The sequence below is a fragment of the Columba livia genome, chromosome 2, assembly GCF_036013475.1.
Source record: "Columba livia isolate bColLiv1 breed racing homer chromosome 2, bColLiv1.pat.W.v2, whole genome shotgun sequence".
In the NCBI taxonomy this organism is placed as follows: Eukaryota; Metazoa; Chordata; class Aves; order Columbiformes; family Columbidae; genus Columba; species Columba livia.
In genome coordinates this window covers 11167732-11192698 of record NC_088603.1, presented here as the reverse complement: position 1 = coordinate 11192698, position 24967 = coordinate 11167732, and the positions used below count along the sequence as shown (strand labels likewise).

The following is a 24967-nucleotide window of genomic DNA, read 5'->3' as shown; positions in this document are numbered from 1 at the left end:
TAAATATCGCAACCAACATCCCCGTAGTTTCTTTAAAAGGTGATGCACTTAATGTTTGTAAGAACTTGCAACCTCTCCACACTGGTTCAAGTATTGCTTTAAAAATGGATGTGGTTATTTGTGCTCCCCAAACTGTAAATTCCCTTGTAAATCCTATTTCACTCCATGATGCTCCTTGTTTTGCAAATTCCCAAGCTCCTTTTCTTTTTGTCCAAGTAGTCTGTAGTCAGGAAAATCCAGGCTAGGATTCATATTTTTCACTTGAATTTAATGTTACAAGATTATTACAAACTAATGAGCCTCTGAATGTCTTACACTTAAATCTGTAAACACAACCTTGGTATCTTCCAAGAGAATGAGAATCTGTTCAGATACAAACTCTTTGGCCAGAGAGAGCTGAGGATGCCATTGTAGATTGTGCAGATAAATTTGTTGCTGGCTGTTGGCTTTTGGCTCGTATCATAAACCTGGATTTTTATAACACCTTCCCCCTTCCCAAACCCCAACAAAACCTTTTCTGTGGTCCTTTCAGTTAGTTCGTGGTGAAGTATCAAAAAAATTACATCTCATAGAATCACAGAATGTCAGGGATTGGAAGGGACCTCGAAAGCTCATCCAGTCCAATCCCCCCATGGAGCAGGAACACCCAGATGAGGTTACATCTGTTACCAAATCTTTATAAAAATCAATCAATAAGAAGTGCAGTTCTTAAGCAATGGTTCAATTATTTTGGTGCTAAAACTGATATGCAGTTGCTGTTTCTTTTAGGTACAAAAACACTAGATACATCCTAAAACTAATATTTTATTAAAAACTTAAATGCTTGATAGCATAGCCCTAATATTTTTCTTGGTCTTAAGGTCTTCACATTAGGACATGTAATCTACATATAACAGCATCTCTTTAGACACTGGACAAAAGTGTCCAAATCCCCAAAGCCATTAGTGAGTCAGAGTGGAACAGCACCCGCTGTACGAGAGCCAGGTCTGGTTTCTGCAGCCGCAGCCGCGTTAAGCGCCCTGTGCCGCAGTTGCAAGAGCACTCGTCTTGCAGCAAGGAGGAGATTTCTGGCTGGAGACCAGGAGACAGGGCTGTAGGAGCCCAGAGATAATGACAGCTCCAGCAGTCATAAAACTGCATCTTGTTTTCGGGGCATCTTGAAACACGAGGTATTATGCAAACATTCCCATCTGCAAGTTCAGGTATCTGCTATGTAACTTGAGTTACTTGGAAGAGGGGGGGTGTTAAAAAAGGGGCTAAGTTTATATAGGGAGAGGAAAATCCTCAGAGAACTCTGAGTACTCTCTGTACCTTTCTAGACAGTATTATTGACTACTGGGAACTTAGATTCATGACACCTAATTCAGACATTTACCCATCTAAATCTGATTTATCTGAAATTAAGGGATATGAGTAGTGTTCTAAGAGCGAGTAACACTAGTTTTATGATACATTATCATTAGCTCATAACATTTTTAATTTGGTGTCTATATAACATAGAAATTATTCATATATTAAATCAGCTTTTACAGGTCAGTGACTGTCTTCTGGTTATCAATTGAGGGTGCACTCAGATTTAGAAATTTCTAAAGCCCTATTTTAAACCCAAACAAGACTGAGTGAATCAACAGAAGTAATAAGTTGTAGTCCAAAGCATGTTGAATTAGGATCTGCCTTAATAACAACACAGCTTGTTAGTTGTGTTGTAGTTTATGGGTTTGTTATTAGGATTTACCGCAAATGTCACTGGCTGTTACAGAATGCTAGCCTGAAATTTTATTTATTCCACTGGGTCAGTTCCGAGTGTAGTTGTTGGATACCCATCCCCTTTTCTTATAACTTCAGAGGCACTCAGAATGGTTTTGTCACCCAAGGCAAGACCTTCCCTTGGCTTTTTATGTTGAATACTCCCTTTTCTTCTCCTAGTCTCCTCCCGCCCAGCCTTTCAGCCGCATCCTCATGGACCTGCAGCTCCTTCCCTTGAAACCTGAAGTCTGGCTTAAACATACTTGCCCCAGCTGATGTCCCTTCTGGCCTATCCTTGCTATGATTCCAGAGGAATTGAGACATGTTCAATATCCAGGAATCATTGGTTGCCTGCCTTTATAATTGATCACATAGGTTTGTTTTTGACTTTTAAAATTCCTTGAAATAATAATATAGGGGGAGAAGGGACATGTATTGAATATGCAGGTGCAAATGTAAAGGAAAGATGGCCAGTAAGTTGAGGGGCACTTTGGGATTTAAAATGACCTTGATGAATGAAAAACGAATGCTTTTCCATAGAGAACAGTCATTTCACCCATGTAAAGATGGGATGGAAATAGCTGTCTGCTGGATAGCTCTGCACAAAGAGATCTGCAGTCATGCTGTACCACGCTGTTGTAAAGACAAACACAACACTGTATGGAAAGAGGAGTGTAGGCTGTAAGATGTATGGACTAATCCTTCTGTTCTGCTCAGCCATTGCTAAGGCCCTGATTTTGGCCACAGCAACTGAAGATCTGGAGGACAGCAGTGGTGATAATGAGAAAGCCAGGAAAGGTGCCGCACAGGGGAAGAGTAACTAGGATGAGTTCAGCCTTGGGGAGTAAAGATGGGGATGGTAATGATACAAGGCTGCTCCAAACAAACTGGAGTTTTCATGTTTGTCAGAAAACCAGAAGCTGTGCTCCAGCAAGGAACAGACCTATTTGGCATTAAAAATTTTGCTAATGAAAAGAATAGTTAAACGTTAGGATTGATATGGGTACGGCGCAAGTCTACATCTTTGAGGACCTTTAAGTATGATAGTAAGTCCCTAACTTATCAGATAAATAGCTGTGGAAGATGCTTTAACTTTTTGAAAAGATAATAATTTTTAAAAATTCCCACAAAACCAGCCAAACCTTCTTTCTGGTTTTCTCCAGTTTCATCATATCGTGTGTTCATTCTGAAATAGAAACTTTAAAGCTGAATGGCAGGAATCTCATCATATATATTGGCCACCTTCAGGATATGACGTTCCAAACGAAAATGTAAAGTGTTTCTGCACAAATGTTAAATCTCTCTTCAAAGTTTAGTCACCTTCGGATTTGGTTTTCAGGAAGGCATTTCTTTTGGAAGAGCATTAATAGTGATGGTTCCTGTCCATAGAACAGCGTGTTTTAAAGGACCATTATGCATTTTTTTTTGCCACACGCTAGAGCTTTGAAAGCAGAATTTTCCCTTGAAACAAAATATTGTACTTAAAGAAAAAGCCAGCCATAAGTGTGCTACCTTGAAGTCTGTTTTATTTCAAAATCATATTTTCCGACCTTACTTCTTATGAGTTGAATGCAAATTTTCTGTAACATTTTTGTACTTCCTATGTGTCCCTTCAAGAACAATATGTTATTCTTGATAAGTAACATTTAAAAATTTGCTTAATTAATGGCACGTAGTCAAAGGTTTTGTGCTGCTAAATCAGTTCAAATTCCCATTGTTACTGTATTTGCATGTTATTCAACTAAGTAGCAGACCTTCATTCTAGTTAGCACACTCTTTGTATATTCATCTGCTGAAGAGGCTCAAATGACTTAGATTTTTATAGTGAACTAAGTCCTATCAATAATTTGGGTATAGTCCTTTCTACCATAAAACGACTCATTAATATAATTACTTGACTTACCATCAGAGAAGTTTCTATATTGTGAAATGCACTTAATGGAATTTTAAAAAGGTTCATTTAGTAAGCAGTCCGTAAAATATCAGGCGTTCAATAAATCCTGGTAAGGGAAATATGAGTGGAGTAAAACTGAGCTATATGAGTTTTAAAGCAGAATACAACCATTTAGAGATGACAAGAGGAAAAGAAAGTTGTGTCAGGCTTTTTCTTGTTGTGGTTCCTTCCTTGTTTTGTTTGAAATTTCTTTTTGGGCTTTTTTTAGGTTGATTTTTTTTTTCCCCCCACTTTGTCCTATGTTGTCGTGTCATAATTAATTAACCTAGCGAAATTGCTTCATTGCATGTCTTATTAACCCTTCCTATGTTCATTCTCTCCTGACTAAAAAGCATAATCCGTTAGAATTTAACCCTGATGGCTTGAAGAAGGCTGCTGTTCAGAAAGCCCTAAAGGTAAAACGAATATAGTTGTCCATTTAAGGTCACAAAAGTAAATGGAAATGCACAAATGCCCGCAACACTTCTCTTCCAACAGTGGGTGGAACTTCTGTGACTAGATATATATATTTAGTGCAATTCTGTTTTACTTAAATATGGTTTCAAGAACCGGTCAAGACATGGGTAAAATACTGTGATCTGTGGTAGTTTGAATTTTAGATCAGTCGAGTGGAGTATAGGGAAAAACAAATAGTCCTGAGAACTTGTTTGAAGTGACTGAAGAACAAAGCTGACATGAAAGCTAAATCATCTTTTACACACTGAGTGATATTGATTGGTCAACTGTGAGTGACTATCCAATAAAATCCATCTCTGACGTGTTTTGAAATAATCTTTCTGCTAGGTGTCTTTAGAAGGCTTTACATATTGTTTTATAGAAATGCTTAATAAATTTAGCGCAGTTTTTTGATGGAAGGCGTAGAGTTGAGAGAGAAGCCGAGCTCTCCACTGGAGGAACTTGGACACAAGACAGTCTCTGATAGACTTTAAACAGCAGCTCTGTCAGTGGCAGGTTTTAGAGGTGCATTCTGTGTGTGTACATATTGCTGCCCATTTGGCAGGAATTAAAATGATATTTACATATAAGCAGAAGCGACAGGGTCTTTTTGTCAACTTCTGTAGTCTCTGTACAAATTAAAAATGAAACAAATCTCACCAACCATCTTTAAACAGCAGCAGCTGCAGTGTAATCCGATTTTATTTTTCTTCCTTAAGCCTTTGTATTCTGTTGTCTTTGAGAGCTCCATATTTGCAATTAGATAGAATGAAAACAAAGAAATGCAGCATTCATCCAAGAAAGGAGTGCTTTCTTCACAGCTTTTATTCTAAAGGAAAGTATGGTCATAAGCAGCGTGTCACCTTAAAGTCAAGTAATATTTGTGGGAGTATGATGTCCAAAATGTAAGCTCAGCTTCAAAAATACCTAAAACATGCACATTCTTAATTTAAAATATAAAATATTTTAATCACTTGGTTGTAATTGTGACCTTACATGCATTAAGTAGATTTTAACTAACTTTCTGTTTACATACCTGATCTGCACAATTTCCTACATGGTAGAATTCAAAGGATATTATTAACCATGTATACTGTATTTTCTAGGCCTTTTAAACTGCATTAACACCTGCCTGAGATGGTTAACTTTCATGTCTAACTTTTCTTTCTGACTTAAATTTTTGTTAGGTTAATTTAAAGTTTGTAAAACAAACATGTAGTTGGGAATGTTCCTTTACATATATAATGTGTTTCTAAAGTGATGTTTATTTTCACAGTTTGATGTAATGCTATACAGCTGGTGAGCAAGGCTCAGATATGGCACATGGTTGATTCTCTAATAAAGAGTATTTGGTAAACTGTAGAAATATACATCAGGTACATTATAGTGCATTTTCTTTCTCCCCAAACCAAAAAGGGGGGAATATCAATATTCTGATATTCTGTTCTGATATCACATCCAATTTAATACTCCTGCTGCAGTGTAAATACAGCCAGCTTCCTGACTTCGTGCTTTCTCCATATCTCCCATACGCATGCAATTTTCATTTTGCAGTTTTAACTACCCTTCATTAGCTTTGGGGGTTGTAATGCTTATTAAAGGATAATTGTTCAAAGAAAACAGAAAGGAGTCTAAACCTCCTGCTTATTTGTAGTGTTTTGCTTCAGTGTATTTAGGTTAGTTGGATGCCTTCATGTAAATGTATTCTTGAGTTACTAGCTAGTCTGCCATTCAAGCCTGTTGAATAAAATACTGAGAATAATAGATCAACATAGAGTAGAATGCATAGGATTTGTATTTTTAAGATGCAGCCATTTAAGTTTGGGAGGAGAGAGGTTTTGTTTTTTTCTGAAGGCAAAGTTTTTCTTTTTCGTTACCAGTCAGGAAAGAAAATAAACAGCAATCCCAACCCACTTGTTTTGCTGTCAGTTGGACACAAGGCACAGGAAAGTAAGGTAAGTTCCTACTCTTTATGCTTATAGAATCATAGAACCATTTTGGTTGGAAAAGACCTTTGCAATCAAGTCCAACTGTCAGCCTAGCGCTGTCAAGTCCACCCCATGTCCAACCATGTCCCTAGGAACCTCATCTCTAAACCACGTCCCTAGGAACCTCATCTGTGCATCTTTTAAACCCCTCCAGGGATGGTGACTCAACCGCCTTGGCTCTGTCTACAAAGACTTGGTGTCTCTGTGTGCTTGGCATTGGCCATCAAGCCATTGAGTGTATCCAGTGTGCTAACAGTTACCACCAGAACGGAAATTGCCAACAAGAAGCCAAGGATTGACTGGGTGCTTAATCAGTTTGAACCATCTATGAGTAGAGACCAGATTTTTTAACTATTTGTAGATGTCCTTCCACAGTAGGTTCTGATCTGCAACTAAGAATCCTACAGTAGTGATTGTACAAATAAGTGTGGGTAAACAGCAGGCTTCAAAATACTGATCAAGATTTGCAAACTTAGAGAATCACAGAGTTATAGAAATGCCCAGGTCGAAAGGGACGACTGAAGACCGTCTGCTTGAACCTCCTGTTTGAAGTAGGGCCTTAGATTAGCCAAAGTGCTGTGTTTCTCTCAGGAGCTTGTAGTTGAGCCAGGCTACTTTGTTGTTACGTCTGCTGCTTTGATGGAGGGAACGCTTGTGTGCTTTGAGAAGGTTGTCCTCTAGTACCCTTGAGCTTCTGTGCCCTCCAGGGTAGGACACTCACAGGACCCCTTCTGATGGTTCCTAGAGCAACTTGAAATCTGCTTTTCTGAAGTCCAGAGCTTTTATTCTGCTACTTGTTTTCCTCATGCTCCTTAGGATCTTAAGTTCTGTGATTTTATAGTCACTGTAGCCAAGACAATATCCCTCATTTTTAAGTAGGAGATTCAGAATAGCACCACTCTGAATCAACACATCCAGTGACCGAGAACAACCATAGCACAGTGTTTTCCTAACCCAAACTTTTACATTGCTTGTGCACCTCTGTGCCGCCTTCCTAGAAAACATTAGAATAGTTGAAGCGCTCAGTGAGAACCTGGTTCTGCAGACCTGAGACAGCTTGGTGTCATCTGAAGAAGGTGTGACCCATCTCCTTTTCCTCACTGGCTGGTCTGTAACAGATGCCTGTCATGAGGTCAGTCTTGATGGTGATCCCTCTGATTTTGACCCAAGGCATTCGACATACCTGTCGTGCATAAACAACCTCTGTGCCTTCAAATAGCTCTTCAAAATAAAATAGCAGTGGTGAATTGATAGCTAGATAGGTAGATGTACGTAACATAGGTATGTTTTGTTTTTAAAGTGTTTCCAAAAGGAGAGGACATCTAATCTAGTGGCTTCATATCATGCCAAAAATTGACAAAGCCTACACCAGATCTTATATATGGTCTTAATTTTGATATTTATTAGGGAATGGAGATAGAAATTGAGGTCCTTTGTTCCTGGAGACAGATTTTCTTGTGAGCGCTTTTTTCTCCACGCCCCCAATAAATGGGCTGCTGAAAGCTGGGAGATTTGAGAGTAAAAACCATTGCATTTGTTCATAGACTGGTGTGACGTAAAGGTTCTTTAGCAGGAGTTTTACTTTACATGCAGCAGCTTTAGTAGAAAACATATTCTGTGACATGTCCTGTGTATAATTTTACATGTGGTATTATATATGCCTTGGGTAGATGCCACTTGGCCTTTGTTTAAATTTGTCAGGTTTCAGGCATTAATTTTGCAAAGCGAAAACAAAAAATGTCCTCAACTCTTGGCACTGGCTTTATTAGACACAAATGTTTTGTAATTTTTGTGCCTCCTGTCTCTAACTTTAGATTCGATACAAGACCAATGAGCCGGTATGGGAGGAAAACTTCACTTTCTTTGTACACAATCCTAAAAGACAAGATCTTGAAGTTGAGGTATGTTGTCTCACTCTCTTTAGATACTTTTATTTCTAAGACATTTCAGTAGTAACATTCAGATGTTACAGGCTGTTACGACATTAGACTAAATATATTGTGAATGCCATTTAAAATTATACTTAAAGGGGTGTTTAAGACCAGGCTATGAAATGTTTATTTGCATTTACTACTAAAATGAAGACTACACAACCAGTCTCTCACCAGAAGAACATAGTTGATGGTTGTCTTACTTAACAAGCCAAACCAAACCAATAAATTTATACCTGTTTCAAACCCTAACCATGTAGTTATTTGGTCAAGGGTCAGGTAGACGTAGCTGTGATGGCTGGTTTTCTGTCTTGATTTTACTGTAGAAGATAGCGATGAAGAAACTAGGCATTGAGTATATTTGTTATTTCCTTCTTCAGTGCAAAGTAATCTTATGATCAAGGAAGTTTGGTTTAAGAGCAAACTACATTTAATATTGTTTGTTTGTTTTAATAAAACTGTCATTTCCTTTTCTTTCTCTGAACTCTTACAAAGCAGATGATACAAAATGACTTGGCTTCTGTGTTCCTTCAGGTGAGGGATGAGCAGCACCAGTGTTCTTTGGGGAACCTCAAGCTGCCCCTCAGCCAGTTGCTGGAGAGTGAAGATTTAACTATGCATCAGCGGTTCCACCTGAGCAACTCTGGGCCAAACAGCACTATAAACATGAAGATTGCACTCAGGGTACTCTGAATCCTTTTTCCATTGTAAATATCTGAAAGCCTTTTAAGACTATTGTGACTTCTGGTCTTCTGGCTTTATGAAGAAGATAGTACATTTCCTTTGGTGTCACAATGCCAGGTGTCCTTAATTGTGGCAGTGCTATCAAATACACAGAGGTAACTTCTAATTTCAATACATTCTATTTCAAAACCAGAGAATTCTCCAAACAAAACAGTAATCAGCTGCATTAAAATTAAGACTGAGACTCCCCGTGGTTTTAGGTTCAGAAATCACATTTGGAATCTGAATTCCTTCAAGTCTCTTACGAGTGAGTAAGCTACAGATCAGTGAAATCACCTTTATCTTATAGAAATGGAACTGAGGTCATGATGGTTTGAAAAGAATAAAGTTTATAGGGAAAGGAAGTACCTTCACAGTACTAGAAAAATTCAAACCAACATACAGTTGCATATTCAAGTTTTGAGGATGAAACCTGCATACCCCAAAATTGGTTTGTTTTTTTTCCCCAACTAAATTATTTGGTTTAATAAGGTAGTGTATCTCTTTGCAAACAGACAGACTTCTGTTACCTTCTGTTATTTGTTCCTTTCTAAAGTGTTTTCTTGCTTACTTGTCATTAATACATGAAAATAACTTATAAAAGAGAAAATAAATTAAATGAGTGAGAAAAACTTGTGATGTAGGATTAGATGTCAAAATATTAGAAGAAAAACTATTGTAGAAGAGCTTTCCAGGTGGGTACATCTGCAAAGTAAATAGCACTTGCACCAGAAGTGTGTTAAGTATGGGAAGGGAATAATGAGAATAATTCTAAAAGAATGGAGAATTTCAAATTGCTTTAGAGTGCAGCAGTTGCCAAAGAGAAGATGGAGCTGTGTTTTGCTCTGCAAAAGGTTTCCTATTTTAGAATGGATGAGTGTAAGTGTGAATATTTTTGGTCCTGCATTAGTGTCTGAACTTGTCACCAACCAGTACTCTTGTAGAAACAAATTTGTTCTTGTTTTTTTATATTGGAAAATAGTAATATTGTATGTATTTTTACTATATCTAGGTCCTTTCTCTTGAAAAGCAAGCAAGATCTCCAGATCATCAACACTCAGCCCAAGTAAAAAGGCCAACTCTTTCCAAAGATGCAAGAAAATCATCTTTTAAGCCTCAGGTTCCTGTCTCACCAGCACCTGATTCAAACAAGACAGTTCCAGCTTCCCCAGGGGCTGACAGCGATAAAAAGACTGATACAGCTGACAAAAGCCAGCCTCCCAATGCCAGCCCGCAGTGGCCAACAGATCTCAGCCGAAGCTCCTCCAGTCTTCATGCTTCTAACTTCTCTTATTCTCCCAGCCACCTCTCGGTCAAAGAACCCACTCCCAGCATCGCCTCAGACATATCTCTGCCCATCGCCACGCAGGAGCTACGGCAAAGACTAAGGCAGCTTGAAAAGTACGGTGTTAATTACTTCTGTTTGCAATACTTCTAAGTTGATTTATAGAAGGTGTCATCAGTGCAGTCAAAAAAAAAGAGTGCTTAGTTTGCATTTCATGTTGCAGTTTGAGGCTGGCACTTGAAGATCAGCCATTGTGATTTTCTTCTTCCCCTGGCAGCTCAGTTAGATACATTCTGCAACCAGAAGTTACCTCACTGTTGCAATGATCTCCAAGATAAAGTCCACCTTGTTCTCATAGCTATGCTGTGTAGTGCTAAAGAGAGCAGCATGACAAGAGAGAAGGGTATTTTTCTGTAAAACATTAATCAGTTTCATGGCAATAGTTGCCCACCACTGAATCCTATTAGCATTAGTATTAAGCCAATTAAGCTGACTATAGCTGTTTTTTTTATATTGCTCAGAGGGATAGTTGACTGCAAAGATTGCTAAATGAATAGTCAGTTACTATTCCATTAATGACGATTGCTGCAGCCATGCTTTCTTAAATTCTCTATTTTATTTTCTTTTACTTGCCTCAGCGGGCAGCTATACTTACCAGTCATAAAGACAGCTGAGCAGCCAATCTGCTCCGAACAGGAGAATGGAAGCCATTAATTCCCTATTCATGTAGCTTTGTGAATCGAAGTAGAAAGATTTGTATTTTTCATTTGAACCAATTCATCTTTATCAGAGTTCATGGAACCAAAAGAGCGATATCAGTTGGAAGAAACCTCTGGAGTGCTGCCGGCCCTCTGCTCAAAGCAAACCCCACTTCAAAGTTCAATCAGGTTTCTTGGGCCTTGTCCAAATGAGTCAAATATCTCCAAGGCTGGAGATTCTTTAAATTTTCTCAGCAATTCCAGTGCTTGACCACTCCACTGTGAAAATGTTTGGGTTTTTTTCTCTGTTTCCAATAGGAATCTCTGTTTCCAATAGAAATCTTGCTGCAACCTGACTGCAGCCTCTTTACTGTGCACAGCCATGAGGAGTCTGTCTCAGTCTTCTCTATAATCTCTGGTTTTAGTGGTGAAAGGTTGCACTTGAGTCTGTGTTGGCATTTGTACAAACCCTTTTCCTTCACCATCTGCTCATGTGCTCCAGTCCCTCATTTATCCTTATGGTCCTCGGCTGTATTCACTTTGTCAGTCTCTTTTCTGGCCCAAAACTGGGTTAGACTTTGCTAATGATGATAAATGTTGAAATACTACTCCTTATTTAACACACAAATTTCATACCTTCTTATGTAAGAAGGATGGTAAAGCTACACCTAAGGACATCCTTTATTGCAGGCCCCATGTTTTTAGGTGCTCTGATTTTTTATTTTTCACTAAGAAAATACTGAACTGAAATGCTTTATTCCAGTTTTGAAGTGAATGACTTGGGAAAATTAATGGAGCATTCTGCAATCACTCTGTAGTGGGTACTCACACAAGAGGCATTGCCTCTCCCTTGAGGATGAGATATCCTTTGGGTGGCTGAGAAACGCCCAGCATGCCATGTTCTGTCCTGCGGGAAACAGAAAATACTCATAGTCAGTGTACACAGAATAAAATAAACATTTTGTAGAGATGAGGGAACTCTGCCATTCTTTAAAACAGAAATTCTTTATCATAGTGGTTGCTTTTTATTTAAGTGTAACTGGGATTTGTAAGTGTAAATTGATTTAAGTCTTATTTTCAATGTGGCATAACCAACAGAAAAGTAAAATGGCTGTGTTTATACTGTGTCTGGAGCTTTTAAGACAGTAAGCGGGTTTAAGTATCACTATTTTAAGCCAAGGATATTTATATTTCTACATTAGAGAATTCAGAAGAGAACGAGCTGGTCTTCTAATTGCCTCCTGGCCATGGGCAAGCGTGGCCCATCACTGCGGTTTTCAGTGGATTTTGCACCGTTACTCTTTCCAGTTTCCTAGATACTGCTTTAGTGTTTGTTGCAGGGTAAGCAAGTTCTTTTACTGATGGTGGTTTTCAGAGTACCGAAGCTGACACGACAAGAATACGTCACTTATTTTGGAGAGTTGAGCTGTTTGGCAAGGAACTGGAGTACGAGAAACTGATGAAAATACGCTCACATGCTAACGTGCTCTCTTCTTTCACATTGATCTAGCAAAAAGTTAAATAGATAATACATAATTTCTGGGAAAACTCAGCATATATTTCAGTTAGGTCTTAGTTTAAATATGTGTTTTTAAAAAACTAAGGATAGTGTTTTACTTTTTCCTGCAGTGGAACAACTCTGGGCCAGTCTCCGTTAGGACAGATTCAGCTAACGATTCGTCATAGTTCACAAAGGAACAAACTGATTGTGGTTGTGCATTCCTGCAGGTGAGCATAAAATACCCAGTTTCATTTCTGCGCACGTTGCTTTGTAAATGTTGTCGTATCTTGAATTATCCTCATAATTTGATTGCCTGGATGATCGTTGTTGTTTTTAAAATAACATGCTAATTGTAATTAATTGTGTAAATACACAATCACTCAGAGCTATACTCAGAATCAGTAAAAACTTCAAAAATTTTGCTCTGGTTTTTGTATTTGTCTCTTATGTCTCTGTCATTTAAAATGAAAACGGCACACAGATTTTTATCAGCAGCATCCGAAGGCTGACTCTAAGAGATTGAACTTTGCATGGAATAACAAAAACACACAATTTTTTGAAAGCCATATATAAACTTCTAATGGGAATTTAAGAAACATTGCATTCCCACCTCTGCTGTCTGCTGACCATTTATCTGATCTTATACAAGTCCCTGCTTGGCATTTTTTAGTTCTTCTTTACCACTGCTATTAGCTATGGGCTGTATCCTGCATATCATGCCTTGTGCAGGGTATCCCACAACAGATTCATGTACTAAATTAAGCAATAGTAGTGTAGAAACTGATATTCAGCAATGTCTCATTCATTTTTTAAGTGTTTTCATTGTTTTTCACTGGTTACAGAAATCTAATAGCATTTTCAGAAGAAGGATCTGATCCATACGTGCGAATGTATTTATTGCCTGACAAGAGACGATCAGGAAGAAGAAAAACACATGTATCAAAGAAGACATTAAACCCAGTTTTCGATCAAATGTATGTTCTAAACTGTGTATAGCAGTGTTATATCATGTAATTTCAAAGCTGTCAAATCGAGGCTTCTCAGCTTACCTGAATGAATGAGCTGTTGCAACTCCTGGTTATCCCCACCAGGCTTGGTCATACCTTTCTCTTCTGCTCTAGCAGCTCTTCCCATCCTTCTGTTCCTTCCTGTCACTATAGCCCGTCTTGCTCTGTTACCAGCCACTTCTCTCTTGTTTTCTCTCTTGCCCTGAGCTGGTTCTGTCCCTGTTGTGCTGGTAGTTGGGAAGCAGCGTGCACTCGAGTGCCTTTGAGCTGGGCAATGCTGTGGGGATCCATCCCATCCTGCCAGGACGCACATTGGCTTTGACGGGCCCATCGCCTGCCTGACGATGCTGCCTCCTCTGTGCATCATCACGTCACCCAGTCCCTCTACTTGGTGGCACTTCTCAGCATCCAGGGAGTCAGGAAATTTCCCCATAGTTTATACCCTGGTCCATAGGCTGGAAGTTGTGCAAGCTTGTGCAACGTTACATTGTGTAAAAATCCTTATCTTTGCACTCGGCTGCCTGGTGGTAGTTTCCCTCAGACGTGTGCCCCTTCCTCCCTCACACATCACTTAACAATAAAGATCTTTCTTTGTGGACAGAAACTTATTTTGGGGAAAAAAACCACTTCAGTCCATTCTGTCCAGGGGAAATCTGTAAGCATTATTTAGAGGCTCTGGTAGTTTTTCCTGGTATGGCAGCTCTTTTCTGTTTAGTGCAGGTAACAGATTTATTTACTGTACCTTTCCAAGTAAAATGTGTTACAAAGCAATAAAGGTGTTTAAGAACCGTAGTAAGAAATAGATGTAGATTGTGGTCTGATCTTGCCCTTGTTTTCCTGAAGTTTCAGATCTAGAAAGAAAAGGAGCCAAGGTTCTACAGGACCAGAGATCAGGAAGACTGACCAGTCTTTCCCTTTTAGAGAACAGTGATACTGAGCTGCCAAGACAGTAGGATTCCCCATTCTCTTTCTCTGTAGAGTCAGCATTTGACCTTTTCCTTGTTTTGTTCTGTTTGGGTTTTGTTTTGTTTTACCAGGGACTTCTAGAGACCAAAGGTAACAGAATTGTCAAACATTTGACATTGATCATAGTATGAAGAAAAATTTTAGGCAAAACACTGGGATTTTTTTTCCTCCATTTATCTCAGACCTCATTTTGGGGGGGTGGTGGGGAGTGGTTTGGTTATAATTTGAATTGTCATTTAGCTGTAGGAACTGAACTTGCACTTCAGGTACAAAATTCTCTCTAAAGCATCATTTTGCCTGTCAGATTTGATTTCAGCGTCTCCCTCCCTGAAGTGCAGAGAAGAACACTAGATGTAGCAGTGAAGAACAGTGGTGGTTTCTTGTCCAAAGATAAAGGGCTGCTTGGCAAAGTAAGTTGACAACAAGCAAATTCTGTTAATAAAGCACGTTATTATGTAAGACTAAAATCCTCTTGTGAGATGAGATTATTAGTGTTGATTGAAGCACCTGATTGAGCTCCAAAGCTTTTAAAAATGATAGATGGCTTAGATGTCAGGCTTCAGTAAGGGAAGGAACAAACTGCAGAGACAGATGTCAGAAGCTGAGGCAGTGATCTCTTCTAGGAAAGGGCTCTCAGTAACAAAAGAAACCTGCACGTCAGACTTATTAATCATACAGTCAGAAAAAGAAAATAACTAGTAGAAAACAGGTGGTATCTCAGAAAATGTTCAGACAAGACTGGAAGGACAAGCAAGAGTACTTAGAGAAGCACACAGAACAAATGTATGTTTAGTAATTAAAATTCCAGATTGTAACATCCATGAGAAAGAGCTGCTACTGGAGACGTTCCCAGTGCCAGAACCAGCTTCACTGTTCTGTAGGCACTCATTAAATCACTCTATTTCCTACACATGCCATTTGGAGCATGGAAAAGGAATAGTAATTCCTACACGCTTGCAAATTTACATGTTAGAGCTCTGTAAAGAGGTTGAGAGATACCGTGGCCAGTTCATGGGGAGTGCTGTTCCTAATTTTCCTATTTAGCAGGAAGGCTGTTGGCATAAACAAATCAGCTGATCACCATTGTCAAGGTCTGCCGTGTTCAGAATTTCAGCCTGTGAGATGCTCTGGGACCCTCTCACTAAAGGGTATAGATCTTCAAGTTAAAAACAGCATACAGGCCGAGCAGATAGCTAGGATGACAAGGATGTAAAATATCGTTTTTATTAATGGCATTGCTTACACTGTAATTTACAGGATTGTCAGATTTGATCTTTAAAAGACAAAGAATGAAAGGCAGACATAATGCATTGATTGCTAATTTAGCTTTCCAATTTAACTTTCCACAGGTATTAATACCTCTGGCATCTGAAGAACTTGCTAAAGGCTGGACCCAGTGGTACGTTATTTCCTTTAATGATAATACTACATACTAATAACTGGAGTGCTAATAATAGTTTTAATACTACATGCTAAAATGTAATTTTTTTTTCCAGGTATGATTTAACAGAAGATGGTACAAGGCCACATGGTGCAAGTTAGGCCTGTGGATACTTGGAATTCACCACACAGAATTTTGCCAACCTTTATATATTTTTAAAGCGTTCTTCTCACAGATGTACCAATATTATTTTTCTAGCTTTACTGATTTCATTCTTAGACACATCCCCAATAATTTTATAACACTTGGCCATTTTATGTAGACATAGCCTTTCTCATTGTTAAACTTTGTATTTTAATTTGCAAAACCATTTTACGTGTTATTGTCATGTGCAATAGTACAGTAAAGTAACCTTTTGTGTTTCAATTTATCTTATGATGGCTGTACCTATTAGAAAGTGGAAAGATTATGTTCTGCTGTTTTCTTGCCTTGTTTTATATCTCACCAAGGTATACTGTACCATGTAAATATATACTATTTTTTTATAATTCTTTCATGCTGATTTGAATTCAGAAGAAAATTAGATAAAGGATATAGATATTTTCTTGTAAATGCATGTTAATTTCCTCAGATGAATCTCTTTTGTCTTTGCAGCACAACGGTCTTAATCATTTTGTGATATTCTTCAAAAAGAAACTGCAGAAAAACCTTTTTACTTTGTGTTCCTGGCCCACTGTGGCTAGCTTAAGATGTACAAAACAATGACATTTTAATATTTATATATAAATGTATTATTGAAAGATCATGCTATAGAATATTATAAACAAAAAAGAGAATTCTATAAATATTGTACAAATAGAGGATGAGGTCCATAAACAGAGGATAAGGTCCATTAATCACGGTTTTTAAATCTGTGTTTTTAGTTAATGGAGCGAACATATTAAACAGTACAGTTTTATGATACAGGTTCACTTGGATTTTGTTATTTATTCTGGTACTCTGTAGTACCAGACATGTGACCTTTCAAAGGTATTAGAACATAGATTTTTTTGTAATATAAACAAAATCTCTGACCACTTACAACTGTCTTTGCTGCCACGTTTCACCAATTTAAAAGGTATACAAATCAGCTTGCAATGTAAGTTCATATAGTAGGCATACATACAGGTCATATGTTATTTTATTACACAAAACTGTGCTAAATAGTATATTATGCTATACGTTCTGTAATACTCAAATGGAACACCAATAGGTAAGAGAGCATGAAACTGAGTTGAAACTGTCTGTACAGTTGCTTTGTTGCTATTTAGTGTGTTGGATGTAGAAAATGCACTTCAGTGGTCCCCACCGGGTTCTTGAGGAATGCTGGCGTTCTGAGCATCGCCACAGCTGCTGCGAGGCCGCGGCAGTGATGCGATTAGCACAAACTGATAAAAGGAGACAGTTGAGAGCTGAAGTGAGAGTGTCAGCCTAAACAGCTGAGCTCATAACTCTAATTTTATGAACTATGGGCAAGTTTTTTTGTATTCAGAATTGATTTTTCTTTTTCTGGTAAGTTTTCTCCGACTGTTATAAAAATGTGCATTAAGAATCCAAGAGAACAGTTCAGCTCTTTCAGAGCCAACGCCCTCATTCTTGGATAAGTATGCAATTACACAGATAAAGGACATTATTTAGCTAAGATTCCAGAATGATCTCTCAGCCAAGAAAGAATTTCAAAGCAGAATAATAAACTCCTGAAATTAGCTTTATTGTAAGACTACTGACAGAACCTTAATTCTAGATGTAGAATATGCCTACGTTACTAGATGTACCAAAGTGCCTACCATAGATGTAGCTTTTTGTCTTTTCCAAGTTTAAGAATTGACTCATTTCGGTTTGTCTAAATTCGGTTTAACATGAACATTTGTCATGGATGTGTGTGACATGCACACATACACCTCTATACAGTGATGGCCTTCTTATCGCCACATTTTATACAAGACAATTTTAGCAAACAAACTGTAAATTTTGCTGCTGTTACTTTCTGATGGACTCAGCAACAGAGAGGTTCTTTGTAAGAAATCATTTCCATTAGAAGGCTTCACTCTATATTGGAATGTATGACTATAAACATACACTCATCTGTTCATACAGAATGTAATATATTATGAAATATGTATTTTCTTTGCTAGCTCTTCATGAAAATGTTAAGAATGGAAAGACATAGAATTATTGTTAATTCAATGAAAATGCAGGAAGTGAAAGGTGATCTAAATAAAGGAGGTCTAAGTGCAGCAGTTTGGCATAATTGTCTTTTTCCTTGGTTGAGCCCAAGGTAGAAGGACTTTTGCTGTTCATCTTGGCCAGTGACTCCTCAGAGTTTGATCCATAGCCAACAAATGGGCTGTTTGAATGATGTGGTGTTTCAGGTCGAAGTCTGGGGACAGATGTTAGAAGACTCTGCACTTACTGTAATTCAGTAAGAGTAATTCCTATTGACTGTAATCGGCCCTGGATGCCAGACTCTTTAGAAGTTTTCTCTTGAGTGAATTTGGATCAGAATATGAGTGCCTAGATGAGACTGATTCTTTTGATAGTGGAAACAAACCTCTGTATCATAGTTACCATCTTCTCGTGGTTCTGTTCATATGGAAGTAGGAAGGACAAACACGACTTTCCTCTGGGTTAAATTGCACCTCATTATCAAGTCAATGTATTCAATATCAACTGATAGCTTTTCATGTAGTCCTTGTTTATCATGTGCCTTAAAATATGAACATATGAAGATATTTAAGAAATGGCTAAAAATAAGCTTTATTACCTGTATGTACCAACACATGTTCTCTACTGTTGAAACTGTTTTTAGATTTACTTTGCTTCACTGACGAGAAAACCAGCTTTCTTAATGATAGCAGTGGTATAACGCGAACTCAAATCAGCATGCATATCACTTGGATTTGGATTTAAAGAATTTTCATTTTCTGTCTTGAATCCTTTATCAGAGCTGCAGCAAATGGTGAGAATTGAAATGAGAACAAAGGGTAATCAATTTTGTACAGATTGCCTTTTTAGCTCATGTAATTCTACATAATGATGCATGTATTTATTCAATAAATGGTTCATATGGAATCAGCGTGTTGCTTCCCTTTACACGCACGTTCCCTTTTCCCCTCTTTTGCATATCCCTGTCCTAATTAGTAATATGAGGTGATTTTTTTCAATAGTCATGTGTACTGACTATTACTTGCTCTAAGGTGTGTGGGCAAATTTGGGGGTTTTCCATGAAAGAGAGTACAGGAGAAGAACAGGCTACTTCACTGGAGAATTCCTTACTTTTTTACTAATTTACACTTAATAATTAGCAGATCCTTTGTTCAACTTAAGTGTCTAAAACTTTTTCTCCTAAAATGATCAGTTGAACAAACTGTCATGATTTTAGCACTTAGCAGTTGTCATGAACTATGTGTTCAAAAGGACCTAAAACTGCTTGAAATTGCCTTTGATTTAGAAGCAGATGTTTGAGCATGGCAATCTTTCCTGTCCTTCCACCGGAGTGGTAAGGTGGATATTGATACAAAATACAACCAAGTACTGCATAAATAAGAAAACGGTACTGGATCCTCTATCTATTACAGAAAAACAGCCATAGAAATTATGCTGTTTGCATTAAACATTAATTTCTAATTAATTTCATAATTAATTATAATACCCCTTCCCGTAAGCAGCTACAACTTGTCTGAATTCCTAGTAGTTTTCATCAGCCATAAATAAAAGTTGCAGAAGTTCATCACCCAGTCACCCCATGGGATAATGTTTATTGACACTAAAGAGAGATATCTCCCTTTTCTAGCAGAATAAAGGGCTTATGCTAATCAATGGGAAGGCATCTAGAGCCAAGTAAAAGCAATGCCCACCTTCCTGCCTCCCTCACGCAAGGTGTTTCTGGATGGCACGCTTCCCGGCAGTGCCAGTGCTGATCAGGTGGCTGCATCTGCCAGACCTGGATCAGAATCGAACCTTCCATTCAGTCCCACAAGACAGATGGTAACTGGACCAGGACCTGCAAAAGAACACTGCCTGAGTATTCACAGGTTCTTGTTAGAGAGGAGAAATAATTGTGCGAGACACTCCTCCAGATGGATTTGGTATTAATTTGATAGGCTCGGCCAAGCCTAGACTTTTGCTTAATATTTGGTGACTGTTTAAACTGGTTTTGGCCATCATTTAGTTCATCCAGTCTCCATCCAAGAGCAGTGTTTGCCAACATGGTTATTTTGGTTATTTTCTCAGGTAAGAGCTGAATACAAAATTGGTTCTCTATGAGGTTTCTGTTTTAATCATATACATTCTTCCCCAAACTCACTCTGAATGTTAGATGGTACCTTGGATATTTTTGTAGGAAGACCCAAAACTTCAGATGCTCCCAGGCCTACTTGTGGCTATTGCTGAAGGACTCTGAGTATTTAATCACAAATGGTATTTTTATACATCTTCATAAAGTGTCTAAGTTTGTGTGCTCTCCTACTGATTTCTAAGGCTGTCAGGCTCTCAACAATGTTCTCAGCTACTTTCTGAAAATTCTTTATTTGAAAAATGCAAAGCAGCTGAAGTAAAAAACCCACTTGTATTTCTCTCAGTGTTCTGCAGTGAATGTAGCTGCCAGATGAGATGGCAGCGCTGGGAGCAGAGCTCTCATCTGTATTCATGTGACAGAGATGATGCTCTCTGTTCTCCCTGTCTGCAGGGAGTACTGCTTGCCAGTCACCTCCACTGGAATCCAATTTGATCACACCACCGCATCGCTGTTTCCTCAGATGTTACCAAAGTGAACCAACCTGTCTTCCCTTGTTGTTTCTTTGGGTCCTCAGGAGCCATAAAGTTTATTGCAAAGGAATTAAGGGCTAATAGGGACCATTCTTCACTTTAAGATCCAAACAGGAACAAGGTCAAAGACAGAACTAGTCAAGTTTCCAACCTTTCACAGCCAGACTGGGGTAGTGGTGATTCTTGCCTTGGGGACAGTGGGATCTGTTCCTGCCAGGATGTGATAACCCAACTGCCCACAGAGCTGGCTATGCAGCCCCTCAGTATAAGAAATGACATACAGAAGGAAGCTGTGAAGACCCAGCACCCTGGCTGGCCTGTGATTTCATCTATCGGGTGCACAGTAAGAATCTGTTGTGTAACTGACAATTTTATTCAGTTATTTTCTAAACACAGAGTTCCTTTCAGCAGGACGTTCAACTAGATGACCTGCTGAGGTCCCTTCCGACCTGAAGAATTCTATGACTTTTGAGAACATTTTTTTTAAACGTTAAAATAAGATCAATAACTGTACGGGAGCTCTTGTGCAATCTTGGGCCTGTGTAGTAGGTCTTCCTGGGCATTTTGCTGCTTGAGCCCAGGCTCTCAGAGATGTAGCAACTCTGGCTGAGCAAAACAAGGGGCACATAGCAGGAAGGTGCAAGCTTTGTCAAGTCAGGACACAGAAGTATGTAGTACTTAAAAATACAAGTTAAGTTGAAATGTAGATAATGCTAGCAAAGTGCTAATTGTCTGTAGGTACTCAGAGATCATTGATTTTACTGGATAACTGGAAGGAGATCCCTAAAACTAAAAATAGAGCACACATTTAACAGTGCTTGTTTCCAGCATGGAATTTCAAATCAGGTGTTTTATACTTCAGCTGGATTTGCAAGCTAATGTGTTATTCTGAAAACTCTCAGAGACTGACAACTGGAGCTTACCAAGCATTTCACAAAGATTAATAATTTAATAAAGGGTATTCTGGAAGACAGTTCAATGCAGACATCAACATGGAGAAATACTTCAACTGAAGTCCCTGATGTATTAAATTTTGCACAGTTTTTCATTGCTATCTGAAAGTTCAGTTGAAATTGCCATGTTGAAATGTTTTCAACCAAGAATTGATAAGAACCTTCATCTGTTTTTGCATGAATCATGAAACATTCTCTGAGCTAAAGGCAGTATGATAACCACGGAACGGGTGCTCTCGTAACTTCCAGCTCAGAGCCCAGCTGGATAAATTAGATGAACTGTGACAGCAGCACCCAGACAAAGGACTCAGGTTGTCTCTAGACCTGTCCTTCGTACAGGTGATTAAAATGAAATGAAAGGTAATGAAAATGAGTTAATGGAAATGGCTGGTCATGTAGAATGGTTTTTGTAACAACGCTAGATCTTAGTGTTTTATTAGGTAAATCATCAGTTAATGTGCATGTAAAATAAATTGGAATTGAAGGTTTAAAATACTAAGATAAGCTTTCAGAAAAGAAGTGTAAATCTTAGAGTTTTAGGCAACTTTGTTCTATGTCTTTTTAAAATTTATTTCATATGCTTTTTTAAGTTCAGATTATTGGAAATGTAAAAACCACTTCATTTTTAACATTTTTTATAAAACATTTTAGTTTTGCTTATCTTGTCTTTCACCAGGAGGCTTGTTTTCTGAAGACACCATTCTATTCCACTAGATGGTAGTGCAGACCCTATTCTGAAAAACTTTTGCTGCCTGTGCACTTTGTTTCTTGTAGGAAAACGAAGCGGTCTGAATTCTAGGCATCTTTTGGAGCCTGAAATCATCCTGACTAAAAAGCAGTGAAAGACTGGCATGTTCCCCACTGCACTCTGCTCCCCCTCCTTGCTCTGTGGCACAGGTGATACTAAAAGAATTGAGTTTCATAATGGGGGTTAATAATATCTGGATTCAATCTGCCAAAATATTTTTGTAAAAGCATTCAGTCATGAGGCACTGAGAAATAAAACTGGTCCATGGTTTGAGGAAACATGAAACTTCTCCTGGAAGATTAAGGTTCTAACTTCACCATAACTGCCTCTGTCAGCAATTTGCTTAGGTGTTCCATGCCTTTGATACCCAGCCTAGACAATTAGAGTTGATTATAGAACTCCCTTGAGGCACTGACATGACTTGAAAAAGATTAAGTGCAAAAACTGGAAATTACATCAGAGGCAGGGAGAAGTGAAATTACAGTTTAAGACACAGAGAAGGGCCTTGACCAGCACATTTGAAATGTCATCATGCTTTAAGTATTTATGTCTACCGTGGGTTTAAGCATGAGGCTAGAAACTCAGGATATCTAGTAAAAGTGAAAATGATCACAGAATAGTACAGTAAACACAGGGCGGTGGAAAGGGGGAAAAGATAAAATGCTACTAGAAAAAAATCTTAAAAACAATTCTTGTTTAGGGACATGGTAAGAAAATATTTCCCAAATCACATTGTCAAAATGTCTTGTGATACTAAAACTCTTTGATGGAGAAAACAGGAATAATTGACAGGTATGTCTGAATGACTGAATTTGGGAGCCCTGTCAAATGCTTGACTCCAAATGAAACCCCCAGTCTGTCACTGCACTCACCCAGTTCCTGGTTTGCTGGTTTGCCTGAAGGCAGCTGGACGCGCAGCCTGAAGGAGAAGCACGAGGGGCCGTGGTTAGGTTCCTGCTCTGGATCAGGAACATGGGGACCATCCGCGTTGCAGCCTTCACAAAGCAACCCTGATGGGAGAGACAAGTAAATGCTGGTATATTCCATAACCAATATAAAGTATTTCATTGTGGGTGTGTATGCGTGTGCATACACATACATATATATATATATATACATGCACAATATATATAAACTAAAATGGTTGAGCAAATCATGTCCATTCTGATATTTATATGGCATTTTCATGTTTCATACAAGAGAGATGGAACAGACATGGTGACGTATCTAGATGATGCATGTCTATCACAATGAAACCTCCAAGAGCACTTGTAAATTTATTAATAGTAGTATTTTTGTACTTTAGAAACGATTCTTCTCTTTATCCATAAAGACTAAAATAGAATGAGACGTTAAAGGAGACATAATACTTACAAGACTTGTAAATCTCTAATAATTCAGAATGTTAAATATAACAGGGCTAAAGTAATCTAGACATGGCAGATGTAACTGGAGGGTTTCACATCTGAAACAAATTAACTGACAAACTGATATCACAGATTTACTCATTGATACATAATATTCTGAAAGATGTTAATAACTTTATAATAGAAAACATTTGCTGTAGTTATCATGAAGTGATATGCAATGTATTTACAGTGGGAGGGATTTAGACACACAAATATTATTGTAATTTCTTTCTGTGAGCATTTTATAGCATTTCAGAAATTGTCTAGTTTTCATGGTACTAAGATTTAGCAGAGTAAAATTACTGTGATTTATAACACTGCCTATAAGGAAAGAGGAATGAAAGTAAGGGCATAATAATAAAGCAAATAATAATTATTATTATTTTATAATAAAGCATAATAATAAAACAAAATAGAGTTGCACTGTTTTCATGCCTCAAATTCACCTTGGTGTGAATGGCCTGGAAGACATTCAGCAGTAACGACGAGATCCCACGGGGCGGCAGTTCAGTTCTACATCTGCAGGGAGTGGCCCTTCAGAAAAGCTCTTGCATTCCCTCGGCATATTTTATATCCTTAATTTTGTTCAAGTTCACAAGGATCATTTTTTTTTCTACTTAAACTCTAAAATTGTTTTGTGTTGATATTAATAATTTCGGGGAAATAAGCAGTTTCACGGCCTAATCGCAGCACCTCCGAAAGCTGACAGTTGCCAATGCATAAAGGATGGTGTGATTGGCAGAGTTACCTCAGGCAAGGGGAGAGCTGGAGAAGGGGAATGGTGTGAAACTTCATCTCTCTCCCATGCTGCCATGCTGTTCGGATTATTTATCAAAGCATGTGAAGATCAAAAAAAAAAAAGGGAAATGAATTGAATGCATGTAAATTATTAAAAGCCTGCCTCAGAGGATGAGCACATTTTGTGGATGCTCTATTAACTATAACAAATTTTATTAGCTATTCAAATGAAAAGAAATAGGAATAACGATTCTAACATTTTAGGAAATAATGTGCATAATAATCTCATCAGAAACTATTATCTACAAAATAACACTGTAAATATGAATAAAAAAAGTCAAGAAAGCACCTGACATTCGGAGAATTACTTGGGTTTTTTTTACGATTATTTATGATGTTGAATTGCATAGGTTAAAATAGAATACTTGCTATCGTCCAAACTATGATAGTCTTGTGAGAGACATTTGTAATAGAGATCTCTTACACAGGCCACCAACAAGAATAAAGACTAGTTTATGAAGCCGTGGCACAAAAGCAAATCTTTATTTGCTGTTGCTCAGCAACCATGTGTGGAAGGCCCATTTTTCATTTTTGCCTTAACTTGACTTGACAGGAAAATGATAATAAATATGAGATTATTATCACAGGGTATAGATTATTTTGAACAGATGAACAGATATGTCAAAAAGAGGCATGTA

At 38.1% G+C, this 24967-nt stretch overlaps 1 protein-coding gene and 1 long non-coding RNA gene across 5 annotated transcripts in view; one reads left to right on the top strand and one right to left on the bottom strand.

Moving 5' to 3' along the window:
- The window catches only part of ESYT2 (extended synaptotagmin 2), an 84475-nt gene extending 65749 nt beyond the window's left edge, over positions 1 to 18726 (top strand). For 2 of the 4 annotated variants that reach the window (XM_065050481.1, XM_065050479.1), the window contains 10 exons: positions 4033 to 4095; positions 6016 to 6090; positions 7938 to 8024; positions 8589 to 8738; positions 9790 to 10178; positions 12390 to 12488; positions 13104 to 13235; positions 14539 to 14644; positions 15584 to 15633; positions 15731 to 18726. In XM_065050481.1, the coding sequence (XP_064906553.1) occupies positions 4033 to 4095; positions 6016 to 6090; positions 7938 to 8024; positions 8589 to 8738; positions 9790 to 10178; positions 12390 to 12488; positions 13104 to 13235; positions 14539 to 14644; positions 15584 to 15633; positions 15731 to 15776 (1197 nt within the window). In that variant the 3' untranslated portion in view covers positions 15777 to 18726. The remainder of the gene's footprint in view (positions 1 to 4032; positions 4096 to 6015; positions 6091 to 7937; positions 8025 to 8588; positions 8739 to 9789; positions 10179 to 12389; positions 12489 to 13103; positions 13236 to 14538; positions 14645 to 15583; positions 15634 to 15730) is intronic. The other 2 variants (XM_065050480.1, XM_065050478.1) reach the window with 1 other exon arrangement.
- On the bottom strand, positions 17153 to 24142 carry LOC135578401 (uncharacterized). Its single transcript, XR_010469933.1, has 3 exons — positions 23978 to 24142; positions 22995 to 23132; positions 17153 to 19657 (listed from the first exon to the last, which is right to left on the bottom strand). It is a non-coding gene; the product is annotated as an uncharacterized LOC135578401 (long non-coding RNA).
- Positions 24143 to 24967: the final 825 nt, after the last annotated feature.